Raw genomic sequence first — 18582 nt, 5'->3', positions numbered from 1 at the left:
GTGTCTGCAAACACCAGGAGAAGAGTGAATTATCAACCAATTTTGATTTTAAGACACTGAAGTGAATTTCGAGGATGATCACTTTTGACTCAGAAGCATCTGCTCTATCTTCTTAGCTATGGAGCTCCTCCCGTTCATTCAAAGACATTTGCTTTACCCTCAGCTTTTCAAAACATATGATAAAAATAAGGTGCGCGTACGTAATTGTTAACATTTTCAGGTGTGGAAATTGAAATCCGTCTGTCTAAACTAACATTTGATTGCAATTTATACCCTCCCTAGTTCCAAAGAATATTTGAAGCAGAAATAAACAGAAATAAACATACCTCTCACTGTCCGCTGCTCCTGAGCTCCCGCGACGCGCACTGGGTCTCCGGGCCGCAGGGCCGCTCGAGCCCTTTGGGTAGGGGCTGAAGCCGGGCGGACGGGCGACCAGCCCGACAACGATCCGGGAGCGAGGTAAGTAGGAAAGCTCCTAGCGGCGCCGGAGTGACGTCACGAGCCGGACGGGGCGTGGCGTGCCGCCTTTGCCCAGCAAAGTACAGTGAGGAGCTGCGCTCACGACCGCCCCCTAGCCATACGTCCTACTGCGCAGCCTATTGTATCTGAGCCCCGCTTTGACGTCAGACCCCGGAGCTCGGTAATAGGAGCCGGTGGGCGAAGCCTGCAGGGCCTGGGGAGACTCGGGCGTTCACGTGACACGTACCCCGGGCCACCGCTGGAAAGACACCTTCCTCTCAGGGGAGCGGGAGGAAGCGTCCAGGCCCCAGAGGGCGCGGTTTGCAGCACCCGAGGTCGTCATGGCTACCGAGCCCAAGAACCCTGTGGCCGCCTCAGCTGCGGAGCCCGCGGTGCCGTCGCTTATGGATCGTTACTTCACTCGCTGGTACAAAGCGGGTAAGTGGAGAATGATGTCAGTCTCTTCTGGGCCCAATTTGTGCGACAGTATAGGGACTATGATGAGAGATCATAAGCCACGCGCACCTTCCCCAGCGCTTCCTCCCCACGTCAGAAGGAACTGGATCTCTCTGTTCCTCTGTAGGCCAAGGGAATGGCATTTGCAAGGACGTGGAAAACAGCAGGGTGCATTCTGGGTAGGGCGAGCGCAGTGCGAGTTCACGAGGGTGGGTCGCTTGCGGGAAGATGGTAGACTAAGGTGAGATCCCCGAGGGAGGCAGGAGCTGGATTGCAATCTCCTTGAGTGCCTAAAGGGATTTGAGGGGCTCAGCCCTCCAAGAGGCGATACATAAAATGATTTAAATGGTAGCGGTCTAAACTAAGGTAGAGGCATAGGGATGGAGAGGAGAGGGTGGGTTAGAATAGAGGCATTTAGAAAGCAGAATCTACAGTTTTACTTAAAGGAAGTCGCTGGTATTACACATTTGCCACTTAGAAGTAGGTATCCTGTTGTACAGCTTTGTGTACCCAGCAAATATCAGTGATGAGAGCATCGTCGGGGACCCTCCTCTAGCCCAACTTGCTCCCATTCATTTAGGGATAATAGGTGTACTCATCTTTTACAATACTGAAATATTTTACAATAGCATACGTTTTATTAGCCAGACTTAGTGTAACCAACTGTCTGGTTAACCCTGGATTGAGGTGTTTTCGGGAATCCATTACTTTCAACGCTAACATCAGGACAGTCCTGGGCGAACCAGAATGAATGAAGTCTCTCTAAAATTGACCAACAAATCATGCTACTAAATTAAATAAAGAATACATTACTAATGACTTTTGTTCTAATAGAAATGATTGTACTCAGGTGGAGCAAAGAGTTAATCATCATTTTAACATTGAATGAATGATTCCATCTGGACCAGATGTCTTTAAATACTTTATGGTCAGCCTTTAGGTATATCTTTTTGAGTAATAAAGGGATACCAGTGATGTATGTGTCCAGCCTTCATAATTAACTACGTCTATGAACCAAAGAAAGTACTACACAGTGGTAGTAAATATTGACTCAGCAGCCATCAGACTCATTCATTTTTTCTAGTTGTCAAAGGAAAACCCTGTGAAGACCACTGTATACTCCAACACTGTAACTGGTAAGCAAATTGGGAATTTTAAGTTATCAAAGAAATTTTTTTCTGTCATTGTAGCCTGGTATGGTCTTGTATTGAATAAATATTCATTAAATGATTATCTTCCACTGTATTGAGATGGTATTATTTATAGTAGGAGTTTGGTTGACAAGAATGAGTCTTGCAGTGCCTAAGCTAAACAAATAAACTTGCTTACCCAAACATCCAAATGGAGGACCACACCCTCAGTCGGCTACTACCTCAAGAAACCAGCCTGTGCCTAACCACTGAAGTGGCCAAGCCCGTGGAGAGGGCTAGGGTAGAAGCACAGATGGTATCCTGTCCATACCGGCATGCCTTACTTTTCTCTCTTCCTCCTCCGTGCTGTCTAAACACCTGTAGTACGCTTCCCTTTTGGGAAAGGAAATTCAGTCCCATTTTCCCCATTTTTATTGCTGCATTCTTCTCTTCAGTTAAGCTCCAATAGTAGCCAGAGGAAAATGGGGGGAAATGATAGGCTGACTAAACAAATGTCAGCTCAGGTCTTCTTGTGCCAGTAGGAATACTGTGTCATAGGAGGAAGAATCATACCAAGCAATAATACAGGATCAATTTTTCCTCCTCGTAGAATATGTGTCATCACACTGGCAGGATCCCATCCAGTTCTTCAAAGTGGAAAAGCAATTAAAAGCATTTCCTATCAAATCAGTACGAACTGTAGCAGACTTCAGAACAAAGTCTCTGGGAAATTTAAGCGGGTATGTTCCTGTATTTCTCTACTTAAATCCTCTATTGTCATAATAATGATAGAGCCAGCCAGTCTTAGAACCCAGTAATGTATGCTCAGCATACTTCCCTGGCAGTTAGAGATGATTTTAAGAATACTTAAGCTCTAAAGAAATTCTCAGGCCAAAAAAATGAGGTATTTCAGAAGGTATATTATCTGTCATATTAGCTTCTGGGCCACCATCCCTATCATCCCCAGGATGAAGGATGGAGAAGGTGGGCCTTTGAAAGAACAACACTAATACCAATATAACAAGATATTTTGTCCCTTCCTGTTTTGTTAAGCCAGTATTTCGAATTCTATAAAATACAGATGATCAATACTTCTTTATCATATATTTTCACATGTGAACTTAAAAGTAAAATAAAGTCCTGAGGTAGTGAAAAAAAATCAATCTGGGAAAATATACAGTATTTGCTTCGTATCAGTTGCCATTCCTAACTCATTGCCAATTTAATACACATCTAGCTACACCCTCTACCTCCACATAGTGTTTAGTTATAGAAAATGTTACCTGTGCCCTCTACAATTCTAGGCAAGATGAACATTTTACTGTTAAAGGAGGGTATCACACCAAGGACAACTCAAAACCATACTAAACTATCCTAACAAACCCCCTGGAAAGGAAAGTTTCAGTGGATGATTTAGGTCCTTCATTTACTGAGTTCATACTAAGAGTTCCTGCTAATTACCTCACTGTTCTGGAAGACCCTTGTTTACACTCCCCTTTGTAGGCCTGAAGGCCCCTAATAACCTGCCTTATAATTACTGATTTTTCCTCACTCAGGAAGCAAGTGGACTTTAAAAAGCATGGACCATTCTTAAAAGTCTACAAATTACAAGTAAAACAGTTAGTGCTTGTGATGTTCCTGTGATCAATCTTTGTCCAAAATAGTAACACTGTTGTTACTGCTGAGGAACAGAGAGGGACCTGCACATGGAACCCACTGTAGATAAGCTTTGATCGCATCTCAGCACTGCCCATCATTTATTCTCCCAAGGGAGGTGACCAAGAGGGGTTAAAACACTTCTTTCTGAAACAGAGCCAGTGGTAGACAAACCATCTGGGACAAATCCCCAGCCCCTCCTCCCAAAAGTGGGGAGTCACACTGACTAGTCTTTTGAAACGAAGTACCCACAGGCAGAGGAGTGAAGCGCATGCAGTAACACCTGAATGCTGTCTAATAAAGTTGTGAGTGGGAAAGAGGCCATAAAGAACAGCATCGTGACCTCAGATGTTCACTGCAGTAAAAATTCCTGGGAAAAAAGAGCAGCACATGAGACATGCTTGCATCCATTTCCCATGAGCCTCCTTGTACTGGGTTGGCCAAAAAGTTCGCTCCGGTTTTTCATGTTAGGGAAAAACCTGCATGAACTTGGTGGCCGACTCGATATCCATACAGTGGAGTACATGAAAATATAACCGTGCCACAACATTCAAACAGACATATGTCAAAATGTAGTATTTGCTAGCAGGTTATAGGATAATGGGTAAGTTACTCTATATGCTACTTAAAACTTTTCTGTTTTCCAGATTTTCCTCAAATTGCTTTTTTTAAAATTAGAAAAATATCCCTTCTCCAGAAAGTCTTAGTGATTGACCTAATAAAGAAGTTCCTTTCTCTATTAAGTTCTGATATAAAAATAAGGTAGGAATCTTAATGAAACTAACTTTATACAATATTGCGATCATTCTCTATAATGTTGAATTTTATATTATGCTTATTGATGAGATTTTCCTACCCTTTTGAAGTCTTTACACTTGGCTATGTGCAGCTTTCTCATGTACAGTTAAATATAAAGTATAATAAGTTAAGATAAAATATATTCTTAATATGTAACTAAACTACCTATTATCACATTTGTCTTAGTCTGCTTTTTCCCCTAGAGCCTAGGATGGTGCCTAGCCCATAGAGGCATTTAATATATAAATATTTGAATAAATGAATGGTTTTTCTGTACTTAAGTCATTTTTATTTAAAACACTAATTCCAGGAATATATCCTATTGTAACTCTGAGGGCTGCCTCACAAAGAAAAGTGAAAATGTACATCAATTAATTTTTTCTTCCCTTTTATTATCAGGGGGCACAGTTTCTAACAGACCTTGCACCTCTGTGTAAGATTTACTGCTCTGATGGAGAAGAATACACCATATCTAGGTGAGTTACTTTTTAACCACAATTTTGGAGAAACAAAGAAGATAATATTTTTCTTCAAAGCAATATTTTCTTTAAATAGCTGTGTTAGAGGACGGTTGATGGAAGTGAATGAAAACATTCTCCATAAGCCATCTATTCTTCAAGAGAAGGTAAAAGGGTCTGGGGAAGTAAGATCCCATCCACACACCTTTTACCTGATGTTTTACCATTTGACAGTGTTAAATATTCTATTTCCCTTCTAGCCATCCACCGAAGGATACATTGCAGTTGTGTTGCCCAAGTTTGAAGAAAGTAAAAGCATAACAGAAGGGTTACTGACACAAAAACAATATGAAGAAGTCGTGGTGAAACGCATCAGTGCGACAACAGCGACCTCATGAGGATTAAGATTGAGTGAAAACAACAGGGCATTCTTATCCTTCCCTGGCCTACCAGTCAGTGCACTAAGGAAGAACCAGAGATGCTGAAGCATACTTCACACCGGGCCGTCCGCAGGGAGGCCTGATCTTAAAACCTGACCTAGGTTTCCTTCTTTGTCTTGCATAACAAGCCTTGATTCCATTTTGTCTTCAACCTCCCAGATCTGCCTGCCCATGTACTCACTCTGTTCTTTTGCTTTTCTCTTTCTAACAACTGGCAAGCGACATGTTTTTCTGATTAAAAACCAACAAACAAAGCACTTTGAGGAAAATTTGAAAAGACAGAAAAGTAAAAATAATTTACCCATCATCCTGTAACCCGTTAGTAAATACTAGGTTTTGATGTGATTCTGGTTGAGTATTATGTCATGGTTATTGTTTTTGCCTCAATTTTCCATCACTTTGAAGTTGAAAAACAACAACCGGCCTTTCTTACCCAATCTGCTTCAGTGTGACACGACCGAAACGTCTGGTCCCACCCCTTCTGCCCCAACTCCCCCGCTCAGGTTGCTGGGAAGTGGCAGAGTGTAGAGTGTACCTTCTCTATGTCTATGGGTTGGCCTTCAACTCTGAACAATGTAGCACTGTAACACTGGTTTCTTAATGAGGGACACATGAAGAGGCTTTGAAAGGGGCTTTGCTAACATGGAAGTACCAATATTATAATGCTGTATGAAGTAACATGTGCATTTGTGGTCACTCAGTCTCACACTCTAGTTACAGGGTAACCAGCAAAGAAGTTCCCAAGGGGTTCCTGGAATTCAAAGACACACATGCTTTTGAACAGAACAAAAGCTTTCACATCATTTAAACAATAAACGAAAAACTATGAATTTATGGTTTAAAATTGTATGCTTGTTTACATTGAATTTCAAATAAAAGGACTTTTAAAACTTATTTTTCCTTAAGGGCTGCAACACATACATACATATAACTATATGGTTTTAAATAAAACGATTATCATTGACATGTAAATTCTTTTGGTTCTCTATCATCTTATGCTGTTGAAGTGATGTTATCCCTTTCTACCACCACTTGAATTTAAATAAGAGAATTCTCATTTCAGGTATGTAAACTCTTTTGTAAATAAATTTTTTAAAATTATTTTTGACTTACAAGGAAACTTTTAACTTAAGTGCCAGCATGACTCTCCCCTAAGTAGACCCACCAGATGTGATACAGGTGTTAACTCTACAAACATCTACCTTGATAGTGCTATGAGCTGAAAGTGTAAGCACAAACCAGCAAATTCCCATTTCAGGTAGCACAAAGGGTTCCCAAAGGTGTCATAAAACAAAGATACTAAAGATAGTAAAAGAATTATGTATCTATTTTACATATAACATTACCTCACATCATTTTCCCTATATTTCCATTGTAATTTAAAAGAGTATTTTGGTTTCAGGCCATAAAAATCATGTCTGATGATTTTTATAAAGAAATAGTTTATAAAGGTCATAACCAAGCTGAGTGCATCCCATTTTCTCTCCAAGGCCTACAGTAAATTCAAGTCTGCCTAAATAAAATATTGACTAGCTAACTGGTGGTTCTTCAGGATCTTGTGAACATTGACTGTGATGGCTGACCCAGATACTGATCATCAGACGAGCCTACAGAACTACTGCCATTTGGCCACTGACATGTCCCGTTAGATTTCAAAATAAATTTCAAAGCACTGGGATACAAGCACAAAAAAACAAAGTTAACTATACTACATCATAAGGACAGACCTTATAACCAGATCCTTCTATCAAAACCCACCCCACAAAAACAAAAGCTTTAAACCGTAAAACTAAAAACACTAAAGTTGTTTATTTGTTTTATAATGAACATTCCAAAGACACATATATAAAATGTAGGCTTACTCAGAATTTATTTTAAAAAGCTCAGTTCAATTATTCTCTGTCTTCTACCTTCTGTTCCATCAGTCACTACTCAGAAGTACAAAAACTACTTTTTAAGCCCGTAAGATAGGCTTAGGATTCCAGCTAATATTCAGGGCAGACAGGCCAGCTATGCTAGAAGGAGAACTAAAACCATCTCCTAGTGAGTTCCTCCAGGATTCCGTGGAGTAAGCTCCATGACCCTGCTTTTGGGTGGGAGAGGGACATGCATCACAACAGATTTCCTGTGCTCCGTGAAACCCTTACTAGAGAACACACGTGTGCTCCCGGCATGGATGATCTGTGACAGGGGACAGCAGAGGCCCAGTCATACTCAGTGGACGGAGGGATTGAAGAGGAGTCCACAGGTTTAAGGACAACCCTGCATCACCCAGACTACTTGTCTCTTCTGCTGCAAATTGGTATAGTAGATGATAAGCTTAAATTTAAAAAAATAGGAAGTTAGGGTAAAATATGCCAAAATGATCATATATTCAAAGTAGTTTCTTTGGATTAAACTGTCATTAAGACAGTAGGGATATTTGGTTTGACTTAAACATTATTCATGGCAACGTCCTATTCTAAAATCACACTGCAATTAGAAATATAGCAACTACCATGGCATTTATTAGTTGTCAGAAAGCTTCACAATTGGTTTCATGATCAGAAAATAAAGCAAGATTTCAGTTTGTTGTCTTTACAAAATTGTTCAGTTTCTGAAATATAAAGAATCATTTGCTTTCTAAAAATGTTAGCTTTGCCACATGGTGTTCCAGAGATCTGACCTCAAAAGCTTCTCAAGTTTTACCATCCACGGAATCTTTATTTGTAACTGAGACTCATCTGTTGTTGTCCATTTGAATCTGGAAAGAATTAAGAAAATTAGTTTCTGCTTTACTTTACTCTTAAAATAACTGCAAAATTAAATAGTATCTATTTTCTTTTGCACTTTCCTTTAGACTAATTTTTTAAATGTGAGTTTAAGATACACAAATTATCTTACCTTCTTAAGCAGTTTATAGCAAAGTGAGAGAAGTTGGACCAAAGTAGCCATTATGCATCTTGTCTTTGTAATACTCTTATCAACCTATAGTGACAGAAAGCAAGCAAATCAAATTCTTATAAGGAGGCCTTCAAAAGACTTTAGCATTTAGTTTGAAAATGGTAAACATTTCTTCATTATAGAAATCTAAGGATCTCAAAGGGTATACAGATTAAGGCATCTGAGCTGACTTGATGACCTGAGATCCCAGAACAAGGAGGAAGCAGGGATTGTTGCCCAAGTCTCATGCCAATTTCATGGAACCCCAGGAAGAATGGATGGAAAATCAACCTGTTCTATTTCAGACGGTTTAGGGGCTTCTCAAAGGGCACCAAATAGTGGCAGTGAACCCCTTTCTTTGCAACTCCTTTCACTCTACTTTTTTTCACTCAAACTCCCTAAAACAAACAACAGAATCCCTTCACTCTGAGGTGTCTGTGCCCTAGTTAGTCAGGTGATGATGTTGGGATTTAAGGGTAGCTGCTCCGTGCTATGGAATTAATCATGTCCAAAAAGCTAATTTACTTGGTGAACCTACTACTTCCTGGGGTCAGTTATAACTGCAGATGATAAATGGTTCTTGCAGTCAAGGCAGGAAAAATGGAAATACATGGTTCTTCTGTGGGTATTAACACTTTATTTGAAGAAAAAGGGGCTGGAAGCTAACCTAATAAAAAAAGAAGTGTGAAAGTTTCTCAAGCGCTTTCCTGAATGTCCCACCCTCCCTTTTACCTTTAGAAACACTTGATTCTGCAAAGGTGTCTTAGTTACTGCCTGGAGCTGGTGGCACAGAGGAACAAGCTTGTTTATTTCCAGGAGAAGCATAAGCTTATCATCATCTTTCAGCTGAAATGTAAATAAGGAAGTTATAACAACTCCAATGAAATTCCATCTTTTAAACCTTAAATACCTTTATACCTTAATAATATACCCTCAAAGTGGGTATTTATGACATCACCACCAGCACCAGGCAAGGATACGTGCATTACCTGTTTTGAGAAAGCTTGCACACTTGAAGCAAGCTTCAAACCCTCTTCAGCAAAAACCTGGTAGGAAGGAAAAACATCACTACGTTAGGCGTATGTCATCTAGACAGTTGGTAAGAAATACACTCATGGATAATTTTCATACAGAAGTTAAAAAATAAAACCTAAACATAAAAGGTCTGTCATGGAACTTCTATGTTTTTTGTTGTATCCAGGAAAACACAAGAGTTTAACAGTATTCAGAGGCAGATTCCCAGACCTGATGCAGAATCAGTCCCTGCAGTGGCTCCCCTACACCGGGACACCTCCAATTACTGTGCAGGATCACACAGACATTTGATACTTAGCCATAAAAATTATGCCTGGGCTTTTAGATGGATCCGAAGCTCATCTCATAATATCTCCAATTATAAGAGGGTGTTGAATCTTGGAACATGGGGTCAAAAGGGTTAGATGAGGTCAAAAGCGTTAGAACATTCCTGCTTCCAGCTCAGCAAGATAGAATTTGTCACCTATACACATTCTTCAACTAGCCATTTGAGGGGATTATTTTTCCCTATTGACCATACATTGTACAATTTAGTGAGGAGAAGAGGATGATGGGAAAGAATACTGAAAAATATTTTAGAATATTCTGGATGATTATTTTTAAGTGGTACACAGAGTCTTTTAGAGTGAGAGACACCAGGGAAGTGAAGACTGAGCTTCAGGTGGCAGCAGGAAGAATGAAAAGAACAGGGCAAATTTGAGAGTGATTTGTGAAGAAAAATAACAGATCTTGGTAATAAATTAGATAAAGCATATGAAGATGCAGAACAGGGAGGCAAATAATTTCAGGGTTAACTTTAACTCTCTTTCCAACAGCCTTGCTATCATTGGATAAACTGATCTCAAGGTCAAATAGTCCTTCGCATCCTTCCCTATCCTTTAAAAGGGAAACCAGTGCGTTTTAAACATACCTTCTAACCAAACGGAATGACTCACTTACCCACATGTTCCTCATCATTCCACATTCCCACTTTCTCTGTACACATCTTCTCTTCCCCTCTAGCCTGCAAATCCCTTGGGGGCAAGATCCCTGTCTCACAGAGTACCATGGTTTTAAAACCACCTTAAAGCTGACGACTCCCAAATCTCTCTGTCCATTCTTGACCTAACCTGACCCCACTCCTGTTCATCCTACTTCGGCAAAATAAAATGCTTGATTTTCTCCCTCTAAATTCGGTGTTGTCCCTCTGTTCTCTCACTCAGTAAATGGTGTTACCATTTACCCTGTTGGTCAAGCCAAAAACCTTTTAAAACAGAAGCCAGGTCATGCCATTGCTCCTCAAAACCCTCAATGGGCTTTCCATAATTCTTGGGAAAAAAAAAAAAATCAAGGTTCTTCCCATGGCTCAGAGATGTCATTTGCTACCACCTTCCTTCTGACTCACTACATTCCACCCACGCTTGTCTCCCTGTTGTTCTTCAGACACCTCCAGCCTACCCCTACACCTCACGGCCTTTGCACTTGTTCTGCCTGCCTGAAATATTCGACCCCAAGATATCCATCTAGCTCACTCTCTCAACATTCTACTCAGATGCTACCTCCTTAAAGAGGTCTTTCCTGACCACCCCCCTTCTATCACCTTTCTTCGTATCCTACAGGATTTTATCTCTCAGTACTTATATATGGGCATTATATATTTAACTTTTCATTGTCTATCTGCTCCCACTTGAATGTAAGCTCCATGGGGTAGGGACTTTCTTTTGTTCACGCTTCTCCAAACCTCTTATCCCCAGGGTTTGACACACAGTACAAACTCAGTGAACATGTGATGAACATTTTATGCAGACAATCAGCAGATGCTGGTTTAATGAAAAGCTAACACAGGAAGAAGGTGATCAGTGGATCTTTTACAGTGAAATGCTCTCTATGGTGTGATGTGACTTGGAATGGATACGGGTCAAACTGAACAAAATGAATCCAGAATTTCTCCCAACTTTTTAAACAGGGAAATAGCTCAATTATAGTCAACTTGACAGAAAATTCCAAATGAAGTATTTTCTATAATTCTGCTGACTCTGTTGACAATCATCCTCTCAAGCTGAAATCCCTTCCCTGAAGAGGCTCAGGTGAAAGCACATGGGAATGCCAAAGGAAAATACGTAAAGTTGATAAAGTGATAGAATTTTCAGATTTCAAATGCAAGAATGCCCTCGGTTCTAGAGAGGCAAACAGACTAACATGCGCGTCAGGGAATTAAGAAAGGACTCTGTAATCCACTTATCAATCTAAGCCTCCAGGTAAGCGAGGAGAATTAGAGCTGGGCCTATGTGGAGTTTCATGAGACACACAGGGCAGAAGGGTGAGTGTCAGTATATATGTCTCTCCCTGAATGCCCTAAATCATCAGGAATATGGAGGAAGAAAAGGAAACTAACATGCACTGAGAAGCTATAATGGTCTCAGCCCCATGACAGATGCTTTCTTATGTGTTATCTCATTTAATCAATATCATTCATCCAATTCAATAAAGAAGAAGCCAAAAACCTTTCCTCGCATTCAGGACAGTATAAGATATGCATCTGCTGACAGGATATTTTCACCTACTTGGGAAAACCTAAAACTTAATATTGCATCTAGTGACTATCAAAGCCCATTCTACTTTACCCCTATAATATTTAAGTTTTTTTCCACTAAGATAACCAAAACAGCTCCACAAAATGCTACTGCAGTCCTCTACTTTTCTACCACTCTCTACAGTACACATGTGCTGTGTACGTAGGTAAACCTACAAACATGATGCAGTAAATCATTAAGAAAACTAGCTATCACGAACTTTTAGCCCAGAATTAAAGTATCAGCATAGGGGAACTCCCTGGCGGTCCAGTGGTTAGCACTCGGCACTGTCACTGCCAGGGCCCTGGGTTTGATTCCTGGTCAGGGAACTAATAAGATCCCTCGGGCTGCATGGCACAGCCAAACTAATAATAATAGTAATAAAAATAAAGTATTAGCATAAAATGGAAATAAAACATACCTCTAGTTGATGAATTAAATCCTGGGAAGTTTTTATTGGCCCCTCTCCCCTGAAATAAAGTGAATTATTAAGGAGGTAAGAAAAAGTTACTGCCTGGAAACTGATTTTATATTAAAGTTTTAGAGCATTTTGTGTATTAACAGATCCCAAATTTTGAAGAATAATATTGAATAGACTAATAATATTGTAACTATTCTTAAAGCAGCTTTAACATTTAACTATTACCTCTTAAGGCACTTTTTAAAAAATTGGTAAACATTATATATGTTAATTTTATAATGTAAAGAAACTTAAAACTGAGAAGTTATATTTAAGTTTTATTTTTCTTTTTTAACCTTCTTCATTTTGCTTCATAAGTTAAAGATATGAGAGCTGATAATATGCCTTAACTAAAAGACCTTTGCTCCATAATGGAAAAAAGGTCAGACCAAAATCAGGACATTCTCATTTTTGATTCTAATTTCAACTCTGGCAGGAATTCAGTTGTTTCTGATGAGGCTGTCAGTTAAGTTTCAATTCTGAGTCTATAAAATAGTCATAGCAATATTTGTGCTACCACTCTCATCAGAAGATTAGAGAGTATCATATTGAAAACTATCAAGAAGAATTCAGGCCTTTACAAGTGAAAAGTAAATTATAACAAAGAGCAACAGAATGCATTAAGATGAGCAACAGCCCAGGCATGAATCAGAAGATCTGAAATCTGGTTTACCAGTTCTGCCTTTTAATAGCTATGAGATATGAACGAAACATTCTTATTCTCTGATAAACTGTTGTAAGGATCAAATGAAATTATGACGCAGAAGCTAATTTAAAAACCATAAGGCACTGGTAAGTGTGAGATTTTTAAAAACCATAATGTACTAGAAAAGCTAAAATATATAAATTTTAAAGAAATATGAGTAACTGTATATAAATGATAAAGAAATTATATAAATTGTTAAGACAACCTTACATGACAGCCTGAAGAAAAGCTATAAAATTGCCCAAGAAAACTACAAAATTGGATACTGTGAAGACTAACAAATGAGTCTCAGAAAGAAGCAATTAGATGAGGCTGGTAAACCATCATCTTAAGGGAAAACAGAAAAATTGGGGAAAAACAGGTATACCGACAGGATGGGTAGAAAACAAAGCCAGCTTGAGATTTTACCACAATCATATTACCAGGACTTGCCAAACTGGCACAAGGTGTTATCCATTACAGAAAATCCATTTTCTTTTCCTGAACTTCAGTGGCTCCTGTCCAATAACCATATTCCAGTAACAAGTCCCATTCCATAGAGCTTTAGTTACCCCGATTCCTCATGCTTCCTAGTCTCTGTGGGATGCATGTCACCCCTTACCAAAATCCACTATTCTGACTCAGAAATAAAAATTGCTGACCATATATAATCCTGAAATATTCTGAAATAAGAAACAAGAAACAAAAGGGGCAATCACAAACTTAAAATATTTTCTATTGATGAATCCTTTATGTGGGAAGATTTTATATACCAAACTACATTTAGTAAGTCATAATTTATTTCTTGAGTTTCTATTGGTCAAAAAAAATTTTTTAATCTGATTTTTATCACCATGAGATAATTAGCATGATTCCATCTCAAAGGAAAGATCTTTGCTTCTACAGTTAATCTTCACATTTCAGTTAGTGTGGGTAAACAAAGGAATTCCATTTTACTTCCTTTTGCAGACTTGACTCATCTGATTTTTAAACGATATGAACCAAGAAAGGAGGTCAAAATTAGTTTTGGGAAAACTCAATCCCCAGAGAAGCTTGCTAAGAATTAAGAACAGGGTTTCCCTGGTGGCGCAGTGGTTGAGAGTCCACCTGCCGATGCAGGGGACGCCGGTTCGTGCCCTGGTGCCGGAAGATCCTACATGCCGCGGAGCGGCTGGGCGCGTAAGCCACTGCCGCTGAGCCTGCGCGTCTGGAGCCTGTGCTCCGCAACGGGAGAGGCCACAACATTGAGAGGTCCGCGTACAGAAAAAAAAAAAAAAAAAAAAAAAAAAAGAATTAAGAACAAAGAAAGGAAACCACCAAAGGGGGGGGCGGGAAAGGTCTCCAATGATGGAAAATATGGAAAGATATTAACAAATGACTGCTAACCAGAGGCAAAATTATTCAACTATCATTTCTCCTTCACCCTCCAGAGGAATCATTTCCCTTGAAAAGGTAGAAGACATCATCAAGACAAGAATGAATGCTTCTTCCTCACTCCTAATCTTCCTTCCATATGAAGGAATCTTCACTAGCACAGCACCCCTCACTTCACTCTGCTCTCTCACTTATTTCACCCCATAGAAGAGGGTGGACATTTATTGATCTTTTCAGTCTTTTTGGTGACTTTGTGAAAATGAAAATAAATTAGACATGGTAGCCCTTTCTTTTCTCCTTTTTCTCTTCGTAGTAAGGGTGCCTTTGGGATATACCTAGTCTGCCAAGTATTTTAAGAGATACATTCTTCCCCTACAGGGTAAGATTTCTTAATTCTAGGGATTATTTTTAAAAGCCTACTTGCCTATGGCTATAAACCTCATTATTGAGTATCAGCTTTATCAGTATAAATGTTACTGGACCCATCTGCCTATTCTTTTGCTTATTTTTTCATTTTATTCAGAACTTTGGTGGGGAAAAGGGGCTATTTATTGAGCCCAAAAGCCCACACAGTTGTAGAGATCCCAATTACTTTAACTGAGCTTAAGACTCCAGTCCAAATGGATTACATTCCAGATTACTGAAATAATATGCAGATGTGAACGACTGCTGGTTATAATTTCAAAATCAAAATGAGTAGGAGAGAAGCCATAACACTGAAGATATCAAATATCTTCTAGTTTCTAAAAATGAAAAAGATAGATATCAGAAAACCAAAAGCTCGAAGTTATTCCTTGAGAAAATTCTAGAACAGGTCATTGAGCAGAAAACAGATAAAATTTTTAGCAACATGGAAATACTGTACCATATGTATAGTCTTCCATTATTATAATGGAAGACAAATGTGAGCGACATGGACTTCATTGAGGCGTTTGACCAACAGTCTTGTAAGGTGAACAAGACAGAGAATGTAGGTCAGGTAAATGTAAAGTTAGGGAAATTCTCTGCTATATAATGAATACTGATCCATGGAGGTTTGGCATCCTATTGAGGTGGTAGACCTCATGGCTCTATTCTTTGATCTGTATATAATCCGTCACTGTGTAAAGATTTAAAAGGCATGTTTTCTTTTCTTTTTTATGTCTTTATTGGAGTATAATTGCTTTACAATGTGTGTTAGTTTCTGCTGTATAACAAAGTGAATCAGCTATACGTAAACATATATCCCCATATCCCCTTCCTCTTGCACCTCCCCCTCCCACCCTCCCTATCCCACCCCTCTAGGTGGACACAAAGCACCGAGCTCATCTCCCTGTGCTATGAGGCTGCTTCCCACTAGCCATCCATTTTACATTTGGTAGTGTATATATAAAAGGCATGTTTTCTAAACTTACTGACGCTGGTTGGGAGAGACACTGATATATGGGATGACAAAAAGCAGAAAGCAAAATTATTTCAAAATTATGGAAGGAACCGTACACAAACCTAGAAAAGGATCTCTTCTAAATCTAAATCCTAGTTAAATGAATGTCTTCTTGTTGCATTCACTTAATTGTCCTAAGAACTACTTATAGGCTTTTTATCATATATTTGAAACCGACTTTAACCTATCAATGTAACATGGCACTTTTTCTTTACACCAGATATCATTAAATTCATTTTAAAAGATTAAGATGTAACTACACTTACCTAGTAAATAAATACAGAGAATAGGCCATACTGGACATGTTCCGTCCGTATCGAACAACCTCGTTCTCCTGATCCTCCCACTTCTCAATCTCACAGTTGGCATCAGAGGTGAGCAAACCCAGCTTGAGTCCAAGCTTTGCTATCTTGGCTTGCTCCTACAAAACATACATTTTAATCACAACAATGTAGTCATTAATTATGTAAAAGGAAGATTAAAAGTAAGACTACTGCAAAGAAAAAGGTCTTGCCTCAGAGTCAGGCTTGTCTGGCTTTAATGACTTCAGGTTTGCGTTATTCTTCTGTGACAAGAAAAAGATTAGGGCATCTTAAAAATAGGTAGAGTTAATTGTGAAGAAATGCAATAGTCATAGAAAGCATAACAAAGTACCTGTAATAAAATTTTAATATAAAAATTTTCAGAACATACTGAAACTATATTAAACTGTTTAAGTAAAAACAAACAACTACAGTTGACCCTTGAACAACGTGGGGCTTAAGGGCATTGACTCTCCGCCCGCAGCCGAAAATCTAAGTATAACTTACAGTCAGCCCTCCGTATCCGCAGTTCCCCTGTGTCTGTGGTTCTGCATCTGCGGATTCAACCAACCCCAGATGGTGTAGCACTGTAGTATGTACTACTGAAAAAAATGCACAAAAGAGTGGACCCCAAAGTTCAAACCCATGCTGTTCCAGGGTCAACTGTAATTGCAAATACTCTACTAATATGTGCGTTCAGCTTTGAAGAAGTAGTTAGTTAGAAATCTGGAGTTAGGAAAAGCAGATCTGTGTCCCAGAAACACTTAAAGACTTCTGCAGTCTTTTCATAGTCCAATTATTACACCCCCAAACCTCCCTGGCCCCTCTGTTAAATTATTCTTAGGAAATGATGTAATAAAATTAATCACTATATGTAGCTTTCAATATATTCCTAATGTTATGACTCTGGAATTCAATTCCTTTAACAAGTATGCCTTTTTGAGGGCTAAATTTCAGCACCCTAGTTTCACTGATATCCAGATTCCTAATCCTATATGCCAGGTTATATAGGAGATTATACTTAGAATTTACGATTTAATATTTGAACCAGCATGTTTGATGGCCCCTATATTTGAAACAGCAAGTTTCTTTCTACGTAGGCTCTTTAGAAATCAGAATATATTTCCCCTAGGGGAGAAGAAAACTTTGTACACTGGTTAGGTTACCAGACTGGCCCACAGATGCTTACTTACTTGTAGAAACCACTACCAATAGCAAGTTTCTTTGAAAAATATATCCAGAAGTTCTCTGGAGATGGCAGCCCAAGTTGGGCGGCATTCCTCTCATTCTGATATCTGGTGGGAACTCCCCTAGCTGGGGCAGGAGTTCCAGAACAGCTGGGCTAGTAGGGCCAGGAGATGCAGGGAGCCATTTATTTTTTTAAAGGAAACATTTATTTAAACCATCCACACACACACATGCACACACACACACACACACACACACACACACCCCACAGAATATATATTCACACACATGTACACAAAATACAGATTATGATAAAACAAAACACGCATGTGCCCACTTAGCTTAAGAAGATAATAGCTTTGAGGTATATGTGTACTTCTCCGTTTTTTGTTTCCCTTATTATTATCATGACTTATTGCTTCTGACCAGCTATTCTGTCACCAGTTTAACTGCAGAATAGAAGAGCCGCAACTTTTTCTCATTTTTCTATCCCATCGTTTATATTTGTTCATTTAACATTGCCCTTTTGAAATTTTCTAATCCTGTTTACTATAGAAGAAATAGGAGAAGGTAAAGGACAGAAAATAAATACAGGGAATCTATAAAGAGGCATGGACACACACACACACACAGGCTGCCTCTTAGGTTCATTAGAAAATAAACAGAGATGACCGATGATCTCTTCGGCTCCTCCTTGTATAGTCACATCATCTGCATCTTCTTCCTTAGTCTAGCACAAAGCAACTTATAAAGCATTTAAGAAAGTTAAGAATACCCTAGAGGTTTTTAGGTTTTATTTTATTTAGAATATTACAACCCCATCTTATTCTTTTAAATTTAGTTGTGTTTTCATTATTTTTATTTTTACTTTTACAAATTATTATTATCAAAGTGTTTAATGAAGACCAAAAGGGAATTGCCTGAAAAGGTACAGAAACCATCTTAATAATGTAACCAAGCCTGCCATCTAGTGGGCACTATTTTGCAATGCAGCCAAGATGCATCAGCTTCAACTGTGTAAAGCTAATAAATAAAGCATTTCAAGCCTCATATAAACAGAATGGTTTATTTTCATCAAGAAAATTAAGAAAGTTATTAGTTTGCACAAAATTATTCCAACATGACCTTGTGAATTAGACCCAAGATATGAAGAACAAAAAGACCTCTGACTTCAGATTACAGCTTCTTATTAATCATAAGATCTGTTACGAATTCCCTCAATCCCTCAAATCTAACACAAATAA

General features: G+C 38.9%; 2 protein-coding genes across 3 annotated transcripts in view; one reads left to right on the top strand and one right to left on the bottom strand.

Moving 5' to 3' along the window:
* Nucleotides 1-645: 645 nt before the first annotated feature.
* Nucleotides 646-7194, top strand: LOC309824456 (protein Abitram-like). Its single transcript, XM_082657359.1, is given in 6 exon segments — nt 646-897; nt 2000-2049; nt 2657-2785; nt 4899-4975; nt 5055-5124; nt 5218-7194. Coding segments are annotated over 6 exon segments (561 nt in total). The 5' UTR covers nt 646-800; the 3' UTR covers nt 5356-7194.
* A 690-nt stretch (nt 7195-7884) lies between these two features.
* CTNNAL1 (catenin alpha like 1) overlaps nt 7885-18582 on the bottom strand; it is a 58053-nt gene continuing 47355 nt past the window's right edge. Inside the window, exons 13-19 of one of the 2 annotated variants that reach the window (XM_082657357.1) lie at nt 16363-16413; nt 16115-16269; nt 12328-12376; nt 9300-9365; nt 9052-9165; nt 8281-8364; nt 7885-8140 (exon numbers count right to left, since the gene is read on the bottom strand). In XM_082657357.1, coding sequence (XP_082513483.1) covers nt 8117-8140; nt 8281-8364; nt 9052-9165; nt 9300-9365; nt 12328-12376; nt 16115-16269; nt 16363-16413 — 543 coding nt within the window. In that variant the 3' untranslated portion in view covers nt 7885-8116. The remainder of the gene's footprint in view (nt 8141-8280; nt 8365-9051; nt 9166-9299; nt 9366-12327; nt 12377-16114; nt 16270-16362; nt 16414-18582) is intronic. The other variant, XM_082657358.1, reaches the window with a different exon arrangement.

The sequence above is a fragment of the Grampus griseus genome (genome assembly GCF_964374135.1).
Source record: "Grampus griseus genome assembly, chromosome: 6".
Lineage (NCBI taxonomy): Eukaryota > Metazoa > Chordata > Mammalia > Artiodactyla > Delphinidae > Grampus > Grampus griseus.
This window is presented reverse-complemented; position numbering and strand designations above follow the sequence as displayed.